Raw genomic sequence first — 16,212 nt, forward strand, 5'->3', positions numbered from 1 at the left:
ATATGGAACTGAACATAGACATTAGCATATCAGCATCCCTGCCTCAGATATCTTTAGTATCTAATGTTTTGCCTCTAAGGATTTGTACTATGCAAGCATTTTCCTGGTTAATGTCTCAATAAGAAATTTGCTTGGCAGATAAATCCAAATGCAATTGGAATCAGTTTCTAAATATGACTTTAAAGCTTTTTATTTTTAATTGATTAATTATTAGTTAGTTGATTGGTTGACTTTAAGAGAGGTTCTTACTCTGTATTCCTGACTGGTCTTGAAACCTCGGCAAACCTCAAACTTCCAATCCTTCCATTTCCTTCCATGTGCTTGGAAATTTGTTTGTACCGATACATTTGATACAAATTGAAATTCTATTCCTCTTTGCTTATAGCCTATTGAATAACTTTGATTGTATACTCAATAGAAATTTCACCCTTTATCACTGGGTCATTTTGTTTAATGAACAGCAGTCAGGCTGCCAAAATAGAAATCTCTGTTCTACTTTCTATATACAGACTTTTATTCCCTTCTAGGAATGTTAGACCTTTAATTTCTAAGGACAGGACATAAAGTAAAAAAGAAGAATGCATGATAAGAAAACACCTTTCTTCTTCAGCTTCTGAAAAAATACTTTAGTGATCTAAGTACATTATCTTCAACACAGTTCAACATACCAAAGCTAAAAAGCCCTATAATGTGGCTCATTTAATGTTTCCTTGGTAAAGCCAAGGTTCCAAAAGTAAATCCAAAGACACTGGCAACATGCTAAGACTTCCTGGAAAACGGAAATCTTATTTGCAAGGAGTTCCACCTAAACCATAAGCTAGGATTCTGTAAAGGACTAAGGACAAAAAGATGTGTTTTTAAATATTTTGATTTGTGTTTTTTGTATATGATTTTAATCAAATTCATTTGTACTTGGGATTAGGGATATTACCGGGATTCAAGAAAAATAACTATAAGGGTTATTAAAATTAGAGATTTTACAAATCGTAATAAAAATTTGTTAATAATAATAAGTTGATTTTTATCCTGCTCTAATCCTGTGACACTTTTGAGAAAAGCTGTGTAACCAAGAGTGACAGAAAGCTAGATGGAGGTTGCTAAGAGATTTATTTCATTTCAGAGTTAGAACTGACTATTGAAATCCTCAGGCTACATCATAAACAACAACGACCTAAATAAACTCTCCAGATGTGGTTCTAGATGCTTGAGCTATGTAGACATTAGAAATAAGCAATGGTGGCTAGTTTTCAGAGACTGTCAACATTTTCAGCACTACCTCTTAATACACAGCATTTTGGCAACACTATGGATGTTTTACTAAAGATCTGGGATAAAAGCTTAATCATGTCCATATTTCCTTTAGAATGCCACCAGCTCAAAATGTATAAGCTTGATTTTAAGTTTTCCCCTATTTTTTTAAACATAGTAAAGACACAAAGATCATAACAACAACAAAACACGCAAGCGAGAATCGGTTTATAATCTGATAAAGCAACTTGTTCATGGATTTTTTTCTCTCCCCTAACCTAAGCTGCAGAGGCTACTGAATTTTAAATATCTGTCACCACAGAAATTATATCCTGTCTCATAATGAAAAGAAGCTGCAATCAGAAGTTCCCATGGAAAGAGAGACTGGGCTTTCTTCTCTAGGAAGCAAATAGCCTTCTTCCCCACCCCACCCCCAGCCCTTCGCTAATATGCAGTCCTTCTGTCTTCCATCTGCTCCACCCCCACCCATTGTCTCCACTCCCTGCCAAGCATGCCAGTCCCATCTGGACATCTCTTACTTCAGCTGGCTTTGATTCCCATGGGTCTAGGGAATGCTTGAATGCCAAGGCATTTTTGCTCCTCACAAGAATAAGGATGAGCTAAAAGAATATCAAATAATTCCTCAGGGAATTTACCCCCTCCCCATAAACATACCACACACACACTGCATACACACATGCAGTCACTCACACACATGGACTACACACACACATGCACACACACGCGCACACAAACACACACACAAATGGTACACAAAATCTCTTCTATACAAAAAGATCAATTTTTAGAAGCTTATCACTTGATAATTTATGTTTTAAAACCATTTTAGTTCTCTCATCTAGGAAGCATTCCTAGAGATTGAAATCTTGTTATCTTTAAAATAATCCAAGTTAGTATTTCAGAAATATCAACACTTTCATTACCCAACACATATTTTTAAGTAAGCAGAAGTGATATGTTACTCAAATCCTATCATCAGGAAATATTTACAGTAGTTAAGTTTAAACACTGATCACTAATACATTCTCTGTTACCCAACATGAGAACAATTCAGACACAACACCTTGTTAATTCTCAATAAAAAAAATCTCATTGTGCCCCAAAAGCATGCACGGCCGGAATACAAGCATATTTAAGCAACATTTTTACCAGATCATTAACAGTAATAAAGCAGTCTGGTAAGTATTGAAAGCAGCGTTTATTCATGCTTTTACTTGACCCATGTTCACACACACACCTACACACACACACACACACACACACACACACACACACACACAAGTTTTGGTTGTTTTTGCCACAAGCATGCTGGAAAAAAAAAAAAGCAACAAAACCTCTGAAGCTCACGGAAAAGCAGCAGACAAAACTAAAAGCAACCATGCTCAGGGTTTAAGGACGTCTCCAAATTTAAAATCTCTTTACAGTTCATATTCAGCGTGCATAAATTTGACATGCAATCTCCAAAGATAATATTTTCATATAAATCTCAAAATCAGTTCATCCGAATGAGTCTGTTCGTATTTCCATTCTTATTGATTTTAAGCTTCTGTTATCTTAAACCCTGCATGCTGCAGAACTAAGCTGTGCTTAGCGGCTGTGAGAGAAGAAGCTACCTGCGAGTTTTCACAGTGCCATCTCATATCCATGTCTGTCTGGCTACCCTGCGTGCTTAGAGCTTTTTTCTTAATTCTTAATGGAAATCCTAGGAAATTTAGTCCATCCTCTGAAATCAATACTGGTGACAGGAGAGCTCCCTGACTCAGTGGGAGATCAAGATGATAAACTGCCTGCGCATCAGACTGGCCTATCAGTGCCCTGCACACAGATGGGCGAGAAAAGACACAGAAAAGCCTCTATCGGTCACGTGTCACAGAGGAGCCAATGGCTGGCGCGCTACTGCAGGAAGGGATGCTGCAGTTCCGTCTGCAGTTGACGAGGCTGTTGGTACACAGCCCAGTCCGCGCTGGCGCTCGGCTCAAAAAGTCCAGGCAGTCACTGCTGCTGAATTTGCTTAGGCATTCAAGGGGTGCAGGCTGCCTTTAAGCCATGTTCTCACACGGGCAGGGGCTTTTCCTGTCAACATCTCATTCCCTAACTCCTACATGATTTCTTTTAGATCACTATCTTGTTTTTGCTTAATACTAAATTAGACGCCTAAAATTGCGACTATTATCATGTACACTTTATACAAGAATCTCCCCAAAGCTTTAAAATTACAATTATAATTTTATTTCCAAGTCAATGAATGTTTTCCCCCAACACACAGACACAGTTATGTTTATTATTCAGTGTTTTTACAGGGTGATTTTTGTGAGAGAAATTATGCAACATGAAGAAATACATTGTGCTTTTTGCCAATTAGAACTCTTCCCTTTTAAAGACGAAGTACTAATAAACACACCATTTGATTGATCATTAAAAATAAAAACAAACAAGCAGGCAGCACTCATCTTGCTTTCCAAATCTTAAAAAACAAACATGCTCGCCAGCAATCAAATGGAACTGTGTGTTGTTTCTATTATTATTCGCTTTCTTGCTGAAATTTAAAAATAATTCTACGGTAAATAAAGACGGCACACCTGGAATACCATATGGAAATCTATGCCTAGTAACATCTGCTACCATGCAGAAATAGGAATACAGCACACACACACACACACACACACACACACACACACACACACACACAGGTCATAGTTAACTATTTGTACGTTCTGATGGTGAACTAAGAGGAGAGATTCATGATGAACCAAACTCACAAGAACAACACTACTCTGCAAATCTGTAAAAATATAACTTTATAAATTCATTTATGCTTGGATGAATATATTCCTAAGATATGTTGGCATTTGAAATAGAAGACTCAAAATGTAAAATCTAGGCACACACCCTGCTCACACACTCACACACACACACACACACACACACACACACACACGGTATACAGGCATATTTTCACAAAGACATAAAATATCAGATAAAAGAGGTTTATCTCAGAAAGGAGACTGAATTAAAATGGAAAATGAGATATAGTTTCATCAGGTTCCATTCTTCACACTTCCATCAACTGTATATATTATTTATTTTGTAATTTAAAGATAATGACCTAAATAAAATAATGACAACCTGTGTTCACTTAAGTTTCCAGAAACATGACTTGTAGATATTTTGAGAGAAAATATTGATGGAAAAGGAGAGAGAGGAAGGAGTAATGTGGCTCTTATTTTATGCAAAGGAAAGGGGCAGGCATGCAGGGGGAGGCATCTGTTAGATACAGTTCTGACAGTCTGAAGGGCTTCACAGCCCACTTCAATTCTAACTTTTCATCTCCAGATCTAAATGGAAGTACATGGACTAACAGCCATGAAATATAATGGCAGTTAACTGAAAGCATCTCTGATTCTCATAGATAGAAATGCCAAGGATGTAAAATAAGTGTTTTGTCTGTTCACCCAGAACATTAAGTTAACCAGTTTAATCTTAGCTTCTAGCTGGATGCAACCAGCATCAAGAAGCAGAGATAACCTTGAATTGCAATTGAAGATATTACTATTGCTTGAAAGACAAGGTAACATTCCATTCTGAAGAAAACAATAATGCTTGTAGTTCTTATCCTTACACCCCACAGAATCTTTGAATCCACACACAAGATTCCAGAAAACTGATTTCTCAAGACCAGCTTCAGGTTAATTCTTGTTTCGCTTCCATGCATGTCATATCAATTCCTGTTCTTTGTCAAGCCTAAAGTGGCCATGATCATTGCAGCAGGGCATTACAGCCTGATATGGTCCATGTAGTGGGGTGTTACAGCTGAAATGGTCATAGTTAGTGCTACAGGACAATACAGCCTGAAATGGTCATGGTCTGTAGTAGGGCTGTTAAAACCTGAAATGGTCACAGTCAGTGCAGCAGGGTGTTAGAGTCTGGAATGGTCACAGTTAATGCAACAGGGCGCTACAGCCTGAAGTGATCACGGCCACTGCGGCAGAGTATTAGAGCCTGAAATGATCAGGGTCAGTGCAGCAATGTGTTACAACCTGGAACGGTTGTGGTTACTGCTGCAGGATATTACAACCTGAAATGGTCATAGTTAACACAATGGGGTGTTAAAGTCTGACATGGTCACAGTCAGTGCAGGAGGGTGTTACAGCCTGAGTGATCATGATCAGTAAAGTAGGTCTCACTTACAGAGCTATTTGGTAATGACAGTACCTTCAAGTCACATTAGAGCTCTTGATCATAGGAACAAGTTGTAGGAATAAAGTCTATAGGTGTCTCCTTCTGTCTTCCTGCCACCTCCTTTTCTGAGAATAGAATGCTAAAAGGATAACAGTTGTAAAGGGAAGCTCAAGTCCTGTGGGTATCATGACAAGGTCAGGGCAAAAAGGCTTTTCAGAATTCTTTTCAAAATGGCAGATTTCCATAACTCCCTCAGCTCCTGTAGTTCAAATAGTTAAGCCCCTTCTTGTACATATCAAATTGTCTTTCAACGTTTGAATAGTTTGAATATCTAAATTATATGCTAGTGGCATTTTAAACATCTCAGGGTATGGATAAAACAATGTTGGTAAGTTTCATGATCATTTAAACAGACACAGAATCATGCACATACATGCCACATTGATCTGTAGATAAAGGCACTTGCTACTGAGCCTGATGACCCACATGTTGGAAAATGGAGTCTTCCAAGTTGTTCTCTGAGCTCCACACATGTTTCATGACATGTTCTAATCCCAATAAATACAGGGTGTAGTTATAAATAATTTTAAAAGCTAACAACTATTAATCAGAGTGCTATTTAGAGGACATAGAGAAACTGATGTCAAGTAAGATATAGGGCAAGCCCTCCATCTGCCCTCGCCATCCACAAATCCCCATCCACCGACACATAAAAAACTAAGACACTGAAAACTGCTGCTTTTGAGAACAGAGAACACCCAAATACTCAAATAAGTATCTGTAGGATAGGAAACACAAAATGATATGTTTCAGCACTTGTTTTCCTTTTTATTTTTATTTATTTATTTATTTATTTATTTATTTATTTATTTATTTATTTATTTTTACTTCGGCGGGGCTTGGGATGTATGGGGAGATCTGTAGCTCAGGTGGTCATGGAACTCACTGTGCTCCCATGCTGGCTTCCAATGCTAAAGTCTTCCTGTTTCTGCTTTCTGAGTTCAGGGACTACCATTATGCCCTGCTATGCCTAATTCCCAATTATTTTCTTTTTAGAAGAATATGAGTAGTTGGAGAAGATTTTTCTAATTGTAAATTGACACACTACAGTCATCATGAATGAGAAGTGGGATGCATGGATGACTTTTTAAAAGACATATGTCAGGAAGCAAACTCCAGTTGAGAGACAAGATTATGGAGGCAATTATTTTGGAACCTTTTCATTTTTATGAGATGGGAAAATAGAGCTGGTGGGAAGATCACAGTAGATATTAGTTTTGGCTTCCTTTCCTCCCTTACAGGGGCAATGCTTGTTTGATGAATAAATGCTCATTAAACCTATTACCTACTAACTTAACATCTATAAGTGTGCTTTAGGGGCACCTTAGTGAGTAAAATTCTTCAGACTTAAGCTTCCTTCCTCTCTATTCTTGACTTTTATACTTTATTTTTACACTGATTATTTCTCTAGGTAATATGTTTTATGTGTGTGTGTACGTGTGGCTTATGTGCATGTGTATGGGAGCACACATACATATGTGAGGCCAGAGATTGACACTGGATGTCTTCCTTGATCATTTTCACTTTCAATTTGGGAACAGAGTTGCTTGGCTGACTGAACATGGAGCATGTTTTGACTACACTGGCTGGCTGATGATCTCTCTTCCTTTTTGTCTTCAGTTCTGGGGCTGCAGGCACAAGCTGCAATGCTGGGTGTTTACACGCTTGCTGGAGATTCAAAGTCAGGGTCTCATGCTTTAGCAGCAGGCATTTTTACTGACTGAGCCATCTCCCAGCCCTAGGACATTTAAGAAGCAAAAATACAAGGTCAACCTTGCTCATAAATACACACTGAAGAGGCTGTTTTTATGTTTAGGAATATATATAACATACTCATATGTGTATGCAGTAATAATTAATAAAAAGAAAGGCCTTGAATTTGATAGAGAGCAAGGAGGGAAGGAAAAATGATGTAATTATATTAAAATTGCAAAAATAAAAATAATAATAAAGACTGACTTTATAACTTTTACTGATGTCATAACAACTACTATATTATTTTTAAATAATCAGGCATTGAGGCTTACTGTGATTAAGTGACATTTGCAGTCTTGAAAATATGTAACATATAAATTATTTTCAGATTAGATCTAACTTCTGTGCTCTAGAATAGTTATTTTCAAAGTTTCTTAAGAAGTGTGAAGAAACCTGAGTATCTGAATTCCTAGAAACTTCCATAGAGACTTTCTGAAGTAGACTACTCTTAAGTCTTGTCTGTTAGAAAAGAAAGAACCCTACGACCATGACTCACCATTCTTCAGAAAACCTCTGAAAACCTTTGTAAACACTCAGACATGTGTGTGTGTGTGTGTGTGTGTGTGTGTGTGTGTGTGTGTGTGTTATGTGGTATATGTATGTAGGTGTCTCACAGCATGCATGTAGTGGTCAGAGGATATCTTGCAGGAATCAGGAGTCAATTCTCACCTTCTTCCATGTGGATTTCAGTGACTGACCTCAGGTTGTCAGGCTTGGCAAAAAGTGCCTTTATCCATTAAAGCATTTCTACAGCTCTATCACAAAAATTCTACTGTGCCTAAGATTATTGAAAAATAAAAGTAGTAGGGACACTATCCAACAATGTGGATGTCTGGGAGATTTCACAGGAGAATAGAAAATAAATGTGTACAATGTACGGCCATCCAGTGAATGATCCTTACCCAGAACTGGTTTTTAGAAAGTACAGTTTGCTTTAGTTGGGTGCATTCTGGAAAAGGAAGGATTCATGCACACAGGACCTTTATAGATATATGTGTAGTGAGCTACACGTGATCTTGGCTGCAGTGCTTCTTATATTATTGCTGCAAATAGAAAACAGACCCGTGTAGATTCCCAGGATGGGACATTATAAGGTACTAGGAATTCATTGGTACAAAGAGGCTTTCTTAGGATGGCTTTCAGGACTCAGCACTGATTGTTGTGGTATCAGAACTTCCACAGATGTTTGAAAATAAGTTCACACAGAAAGGAATCATTGGCCTGTTTTGTGCACAAAAGTTATTCATAGACTGAAACAAGACTTCCTTATACAGAGAGCATCCAAGGTGGCTTCTAGGCTCCGGTGAGAGGGTAATGTGTGTTTTGAGGCATTGTCTCTTTAGCATTCATGCTGTCCTTTGTTGCCTCATGTTTGACATTTCTGAACTACCTGGCATCCTATCTGTTTCCTTACTTCTGTATGTGGATGACTAATTGTTCACTTTGATCTAAACCCCAAGGCTGGAATGACAAGTTGTTAAGGAACTGATCCTTTCAGGATGTAGTGAGACAGTGAGTAGAACGATGCTGTTTCCCCAGAAACAGTCACTGGCCAGGGATTTTTAAGGGTTTATTGGGAAAAACATCGATCACTAAAGCTATAGTCTGTGGCTAAGTTTATCAGAAATACAGGAGAAATAAATGAAATAAGGAAACAAAGAATAAAAGGGAAAGTGTGAAAGGAGAAAAGAACACAGACTGTAAATCTAATTCAGGCACATTAATAAACCATGGAAAGAAGGGCACAATGACCTGTAAAACCTTATAATTTACCTTGAAATTATAACTTTAAGGATGAGATTAAAAACGGCATACTTAACACATGTTCCAGGTGGTTCTCGGGTAGCTTGTTTTGTTCCTTATTCTGAGGTGTATTCATGTCCCCGACATACAACTGACATACATCAGTTGGGCCAGTTTTCAATGTGCTCAACTGTACAGACGAAGTTACTAAAATATTACTACTTTAATGATGCCATTTATGGATTCTCAAATGATTTCTTTAAAAATTGAAAACTGGGGTTGGTATACGATCAGTTCCTTTATCTCTTCTAACAGTGGTTCTATCAGACTTCTGCAACCTATAAACCTACATCCACTCAAAAAATCACATCTTGAGTAAGTGACCAAATAAGACCACAACAAGTTACATTAGATAAAATAAATCAGTCACAGTTTTACCACTTTGACAAAACATTTTATGACAGTTACAGATGTTTTAATTTGCTGTTTGAGTTTTTCATCTTATCTATATGTTGAAATAGATAATTTAAAAAATAGTCACAATAACAAAGCTTTGCTGTATAAGTTAATAGGATAACATTTTATATACAATACCATACATATGCATTAAACTTCATTTAGAACACTCATTACTATTCCCCTGGCAATAGAATTTGATCAATAGAACTGTACTGCAATCTACACAGCTATTTCATATATTTTAGAAAATAAGCTAATTTTTATTTTGTATTTCTGCCACTACAAAGGATTTTTTTTCTGTGTTTCTCAGGACCAAACCCCATAGTGGGATTACTATGCTGAAGATGTATCTGTTTGTACAGATCTTGACACAATCTGCAAAACCCTTTTTCAAAAAGACTTGTTCTAATTTTCACATTGTCTCCAGGATGCTGAGTTCTCCTACGTCCTCACTTGTGTGAACATGTTGTCTTTTCTATCTGGGGATGCCCTTTCCCATTTAAGAAAATTCTGGTACACTCCCACACGTTGTATTGTACTGAGCTTAAATGCTACTCTTTCTTAGATCCTTCGTGAAGTCTCTAGGCAGTTAGTCACTGTTCCCACAGTACTTTGTAGCACTTATCAGATAATTCTTGATGTCTTATAGCTTATGTATTTCTTTTTTCTTCTTTGTAGATAATTATAAACAACAGGAATGAGCCTTGTTCCATCTCATCTTTGGAAAGTGAGATCCAATTCTGGATTCTCAATTACACTTATTGGCAAATGGAAAGAACCAATGTACAATAGACATCTCAAGTCCAAATTTCTGACTCTATGTTTGGGAAAAATCATTGTCTTACTTGACATCATGAAAGTCTATCTTACTCTAAAAACATTTCCATTGATATAGGTCTTTAAAAATATTTTTCATGTATCTATTTTCTAAAATATATTTTATCAGCTCTGATTTTGGGTCTAGTTGGAAAAACTCTGTGACATGCTGTGAATCAGGTCTTTGGAAAGAACTTTTCGGTACACTGGAATCAGAACAGTCTCCTTTTAGTCCAAAATAAAACCAATTTTATGAATTTAATGTTAGGACTAGTGAACAAGATTAGACAGAACCCGTGGAGAACGCAGCCAGTACATGACACTGCCTCGGGTAAAAGGAAATCATAAAAAGCCGCTCCTACTGATGAATTACATAAGAGTGGATCAGGAATCATCCGCACATGTTATATCCCTGTGCATCTAATATTTCATTTTGTTCTTATGCAATCATAAGAAGTTCAAACAAAGCAAGTATGCAATAACTAAACTTTGAAATCTGAAGCCAAAAGCCAAGGATTTGGGAATACTAGAGGGAAATCCACATACACTTTACATATTCCCAATCCTATTCCATCCCCTATTCTAGTATAATGATTAGTTCTTACTGAAAATTTTAATTAATGAAATGAGGGTTTGAGTGGTGAAGGACTGTTAAGAATAATCCAAATATGAAAAAAATCTCATTGTTGCAATTTTAAAATTGTTTTCAGAGCAACCCTCATGAATATTTCATGAAAAAACAGTTGTCAGAAAACCCTTAGTCACTGGCAGGTGGAGGGCACTGCCTTCCAGAACCTCAGCTCTTAGAGCAGGCACTCAGGAATACTGTCAGACCATTATGGGAAGTAAAGTACAAAAGAGTACTCCAACAAATTTCTCTTTCTCTTTCTCTCTCTCACACTCAAACATACATATACACAAACACAGAGGGAAGGAGAGGAGAGAGGGAGAGAAAAAGGGAGGGAGGAAGGAATGAGACATTATAGGATACAGCAGTGGGTGACACTTTGGAGAAAGGTGACTTGTATACCTATGCTATGTATTGAGCTCAAGAATAAATCTGAAAGAATAAAAGGACTTATGGATTTTCATTTCTGATTTTGTGACTTTGTACCTGTGTTGCTTTCTCTTCTTTAAAAGGAAATACTTGAGTCATTTTTTTTTGCCAATCATATTCATAGAACATTTGGCCAGAAAAATATAATGTATTAGGGGGAACACATCAGTGACGCCAGATCTAATACTAAAGCTTTGATGGGCTCATTGGATTAACCTCTCAGAGTTCCAGTCTGTGCCTATATAAAATGAGAACGATGGCAAACATCCTTTTATATTTCTCTGTAAGGTATAAATGAAACAAATTACAATATTCAGCAGACAAGCTGATACCCATTCAATGGCCAATACATTGTACTAAAAAAAACACATACATACAGACACACAGATACACATATGCAAAAATGCACAGACACACACACACACACCATATGTATGAAAAAAAAATAAACAAAAGTAAAAACAGGCCATGATGCCTAAGGGATCAAGTGGGAGGTCCAGGAGAAATGTTGGAGAGAGAAAAGTAGAGAAAATGATATAATTATATTTTATTAAAAATATTTTTTATTAAAGGAAGTTATCTTTTGGGACTGCAAAGACCATTTCAGTTTTTCTATTAGTGTACATAATTTTTTTAGATATGGCTCATTCCTATTGAAGGAATTAAATTTTAATTTCAATGAAGGCTAAAAGATTTTGCTTAGTGGATATCTTTCTTAGACTTTTTCTTATTTCTTATTTAATTTATGGGTACATTTATACAGTCTATGAAAGGCACTACACTTTGTATTGTGATATACTGAACTTTGTCAGAAAATGATAGGGTTTGTTTTGCTTATCATTTGTATGTGTACTCTGGTGAGATCAACAGAAAGTCATTAATATGCACTGAACATACCAGCTTCTATAAATTCTATATACACAGCTTCACATGCAAGGTAAATGGAGTTCTCAAACATGAGCCACTACCAGGCACAATCTCATCTGGCTTGCTCACTTATCACCCTTTCACAGAGGAAAGCCTTTGGAGGTACGAGTGAGAATTATGTTATCACAGAATGAACTTGAGTCTATGCTATTTAATATTCAAAACAAAATTCCAAAGCTTACTCACCCACTTTAAAAGCTAAACCACTATTGTCAGTACATCACCTCGAACATACCTCATATCTGATTGAGGCAGATCAATATGTAATGCAACAACACAGAAACATTTCAGATGTGTGACCCAAGAATATATGCCTGATTTGTACAGTGATGCATTATATTCTAGAAACTACAACAACAACAACAACAAAAAAGAATAAAAAATTCTGTTATCATATTGTGGACAATTTAAAAGGATAATTAGGACTGGTAAGATAGCCAAAGTGTAAAGATGGCTACTAATAATATTCTTGATGGTTTGCGTTTGACCTGAGAATGATGACCAGGACCCAGGAGACTATCTCATAGTTCACACTATGACCCATCCTAACAAACTTGGATTTATAGAACTAAGACACACACACACACACACACACACACACACACACACACACACACACACATAAGTCAGGCTTATTCAAACACAAGACATAATGCAACTTTTGCTTATGAGTTACATGGTCAACAGAGTGAAATGTTCCTCAGATTAATATATTTGTAAACAACACATATGACAAAATATGCAGAAGATTCTTGAAACTCAATGATAAAAAAGTAATACTCAAATAATAGGTCAGAGATAAAACACTACACTAATGACAGATGAATGCAATTAAACATTTGAAAAGGTGTTTTTTCAATTTTTTATTAGATGTTTTCTTCATTTACATTTCAAATGCTATCCCAAAAGTCCCCTCTACCCTCCTCCTGCCCTGCTCCTCTACCCACCCACTCCCACTTCTTGGCCCTGGCGTTCCCCTGTATTGGGGCATATAAAGTTTGCAAGATCAAGGGGCCTCTTTTCCCAATGATGGCCAACTAGGTCATCTTCTGCTACATATGCAGCTAGAGACACGAGCTCTGGGGGCACTGGTTAGTTGATATTGTTGTTCCACCTATAGGGTTGCAGACCCCTTCAACTCCTTGGGTACTTTCTCTAGCTCCTCCATTTGGAGGCCCTGTGTTCCATCCAATAGATGACTGTGAGCATCCACTTCTGTATTTGCCAGGCACTGGCATAGCCTCACAAGAGACAGCTATCTATATCAGGGTACTTTCAGCAAAATCTTGCTGGCATATGCAATAGTGTCTGCGGAGAAGGTGTTTCATACCATGTCATTAGTGAAATTAACTATAAAGAACAAAAGGAGGAGGCAGAGACAGGTGGATTTCTGAGTTCGAGACCAGCCTGGTCTACAAAGTGAGTTCCAGGACAGCCAGGACTATACAGAGAAACCCTGTTTCGAAAAAAAAAAAAAGAAAAAAAGAACAAAAGGATATTACCACATGCACATCAGAATAGTTAATATAGAACACTGAAAGAACAAATGTTGACAATCATGTGGAACAAAGTTCTTATTTCTTGCTAGTCCTAGAATAAAATGGAACGTTCCCTTTGGAAGAATTTTGGAGTTTCCTATAAAACCTAAACAATTTGGTCCCTAAGGCCTAGCAAGTGAACTTCTTGGATTGGCCAAAATGGGTTGAAATCTTATCTCAAAAACTTTCAGGCAGACAGGAGTCTTCCTAAAATCAGGAGATTTCAGGAATCACTACTGAAGCACACTGTGGGGGCAGCTCATTATCAGCAGCCTAACTGGATTTTGGGTTTCCTTTTCCATGCGGCAACTTTGCCACATTATGTTATGATAGAAACTAGCACTTCAAAGTATTATTTATTGTAGAGAGAACCAGCTTCGCACAATGAGTAGGATCTTGTCTGACCTTATTTATTTGCTTGCTTCTGTTTTCCTTTTTTTATGTCTCTCATTCTTTCTTGCTATGCTTCAAGTCATAGCAACGATAAAAAGTCGAAAGTAGTCTCTTTAGACGGCTTAGTTTGTATGTGTCCTTGGAAACCAATAAAGGAACACTTTTAATGTTAATCAATCCAGAGAGAACACGGTACCTAGTAAAGTGCCATTGCAACCAAAGCTACCTATTGCTTGAATACACTTAGATTTTATAGGGTGCAGTATTTTTAAACTATACTCTTAAGGACTGATGAAAAACATAATATCTCACAGATCACATAGGCACAGCTTAACTATAGTAACTTGGAGTCCTATAAGCTCATCACACTTAAGGGAAGGACTTTACAAAAGCAAAGATTGTGTGAGTCTGGGCATCTTCGGGTCAGAGGTGACCTCTCAGCCACGAAGGAGCCTGGCTATGGCAATTCGGTTTATTTACTGTCATTGAAAACAATTCAGCCACGATAAGGATGAAATACCACGCTCTCTGATTTGTGCGAGGTGAAGGGTGAGAGAGAATTTCTAGAAGTTAATAAACACATTATCAAGTTTTCTTTTGCTTTGCTCATAGCACCACAGAGAAATCACTGACGTGTAAGAAACAGGATTCTGTCACACCAGTGCCACACATTTGATGCAATGAGAAAATGAAATATCGACAGGCTTGGGCATAGTTCTCATAATTTCATTTAGCTCAGAGGACTGATGGAAACACTTCTGGGTAACAAAAACACCCAAGGAAGGCAGAGAAAATGATCACTCTTTCCAATCTTCTTCACACCTTTAGATTTCTTCGAGGTAAGGCACCGCATTTTCCACGGTGATTGAAGAGGGTGGTAACAGCTGTCAAACCGCCAGAGTTAAGACATGAAACCCAATTGTAACATCTCTCCAGAGAATAAAAATGAGAGAAAGGGAACTTATAATTTCTGCCAATTAGCTGCGTTAGAATAACTAAGTGGGAGGAATGGTTAAGGTAAATAGCATCCCTGATTTTGAAAAGTTGACTCTCCATTTTTATAACATTGTCATGGGTAATTGTAGGGGTGCTGAAAGTTTATTTCCTATTTGAAGTCTTAAATATGTCTTCTGAGAGAACATGAAAATCTTTAAAATATAACCATGTTTTAAAAGGTAGTAGTATCTCCTGGTCTTCATGTAAATTTCCAGACTACGTCTAGGTAACAGAAAAACAATGATCTATATCCTAAGAATTCAATATCATTTCAAGAAGTTTTTAATCTGTGCACGATGGCAGTCAGGTCAGGGTGAGGAGGACACACAGCAAAGAACGAAGTGCAGACTGCGGCCTGGGGAACTTCAAGGTCTAGCTATGAAGATGTACTCTTTCCTGCTTTACATTGAATTTATCTGTAAAAGTCGTAAGAAGCAAAGATGGGTGATGTTTTAAAGGCAGAAGAGATGACCCCTTAGGAACAAGGAAAATCATCTCAGAGAGCTAATGGAAATAGAAATCATTGATTGTATCTGGAAAGATTTAAAATTCCTGGACATATAGAAAATGTGGAAGAACTTTGAAAGAAATTGCTTGACAAAGCCTGGAAAAGAAAAAAAAATAAACAAAAAGACAAAAAACAAAACAAAACAGGGTGTGCCAACAAACTATTCATTTCACCTGAAATAAAAGTCACTTCGGAATACAAAGATAGACTCAGGATTTGGAGTGTACTAGGTTAAATTATTCATATCTGAAGGTGTGTCTGTATTAATCTGTAAAATTTTAGCATTTATTAATTTATCCAGGAAAGATTATCCATTTGTAACAAAATAAAAGATCCTGGGGAGATTATCGTGGATTATAAGATGTCCCCATCACAAACATGAAAGTTCTTGCATGTGATAAAGAGGGTGAGAGAATGAGAGCCAGAGAGAGAGAGTGAGGAGCACAAGAAAAGCAGAGGTCAAAGTAAATTGAAGCTCTGTGTGTGTGTGTGTGTGTGTGTGTGTGTGTGTG

The 16,212-nt window shown here is 37.1% G+C and overlaps 1 protein-coding gene across 41 annotated transcripts in view; it reads right to left on the minus strand.

Moving 5' to 3' along the window:
- The window catches only part of Nrxn1 (neurexin 1), a 1,073,594-nt gene that overhangs the window by 52,142 nt on the left and 1,005,240 nt on the right, over window positions 1-16,212 (minus strand). Inside the window, exon 1 of one of the 41 annotated variants that reach the window (XM_029470987.1) lies at window positions 2,883-3,203. The exons of 39 other annotated variants lie outside the window; for them this stretch is intronic. In XM_029470987.1, coding sequence (XP_029326847.1) covers window positions 2,883-2,915 — 33 coding nt within the window. In that variant the 5' untranslated portion in view covers window positions 2,916-3,203. Of the gene's footprint in view, window positions 1-2,882; window positions 3,204-16,212 lie in introns of those variants that run through there. One more of the 41 variants, XM_021149705.2, reaches the window with a different exon arrangement.

Source organism: Mus caroli, chromosome 17 (assembly GCF_900094665.2).
Source record: "Mus caroli chromosome 17, CAROLI_EIJ_v1.1, whole genome shotgun sequence".
NCBI lineage: Eukaryota > Metazoa > Chordata > Mammalia > Rodentia > Muridae > Mus > Mus caroli.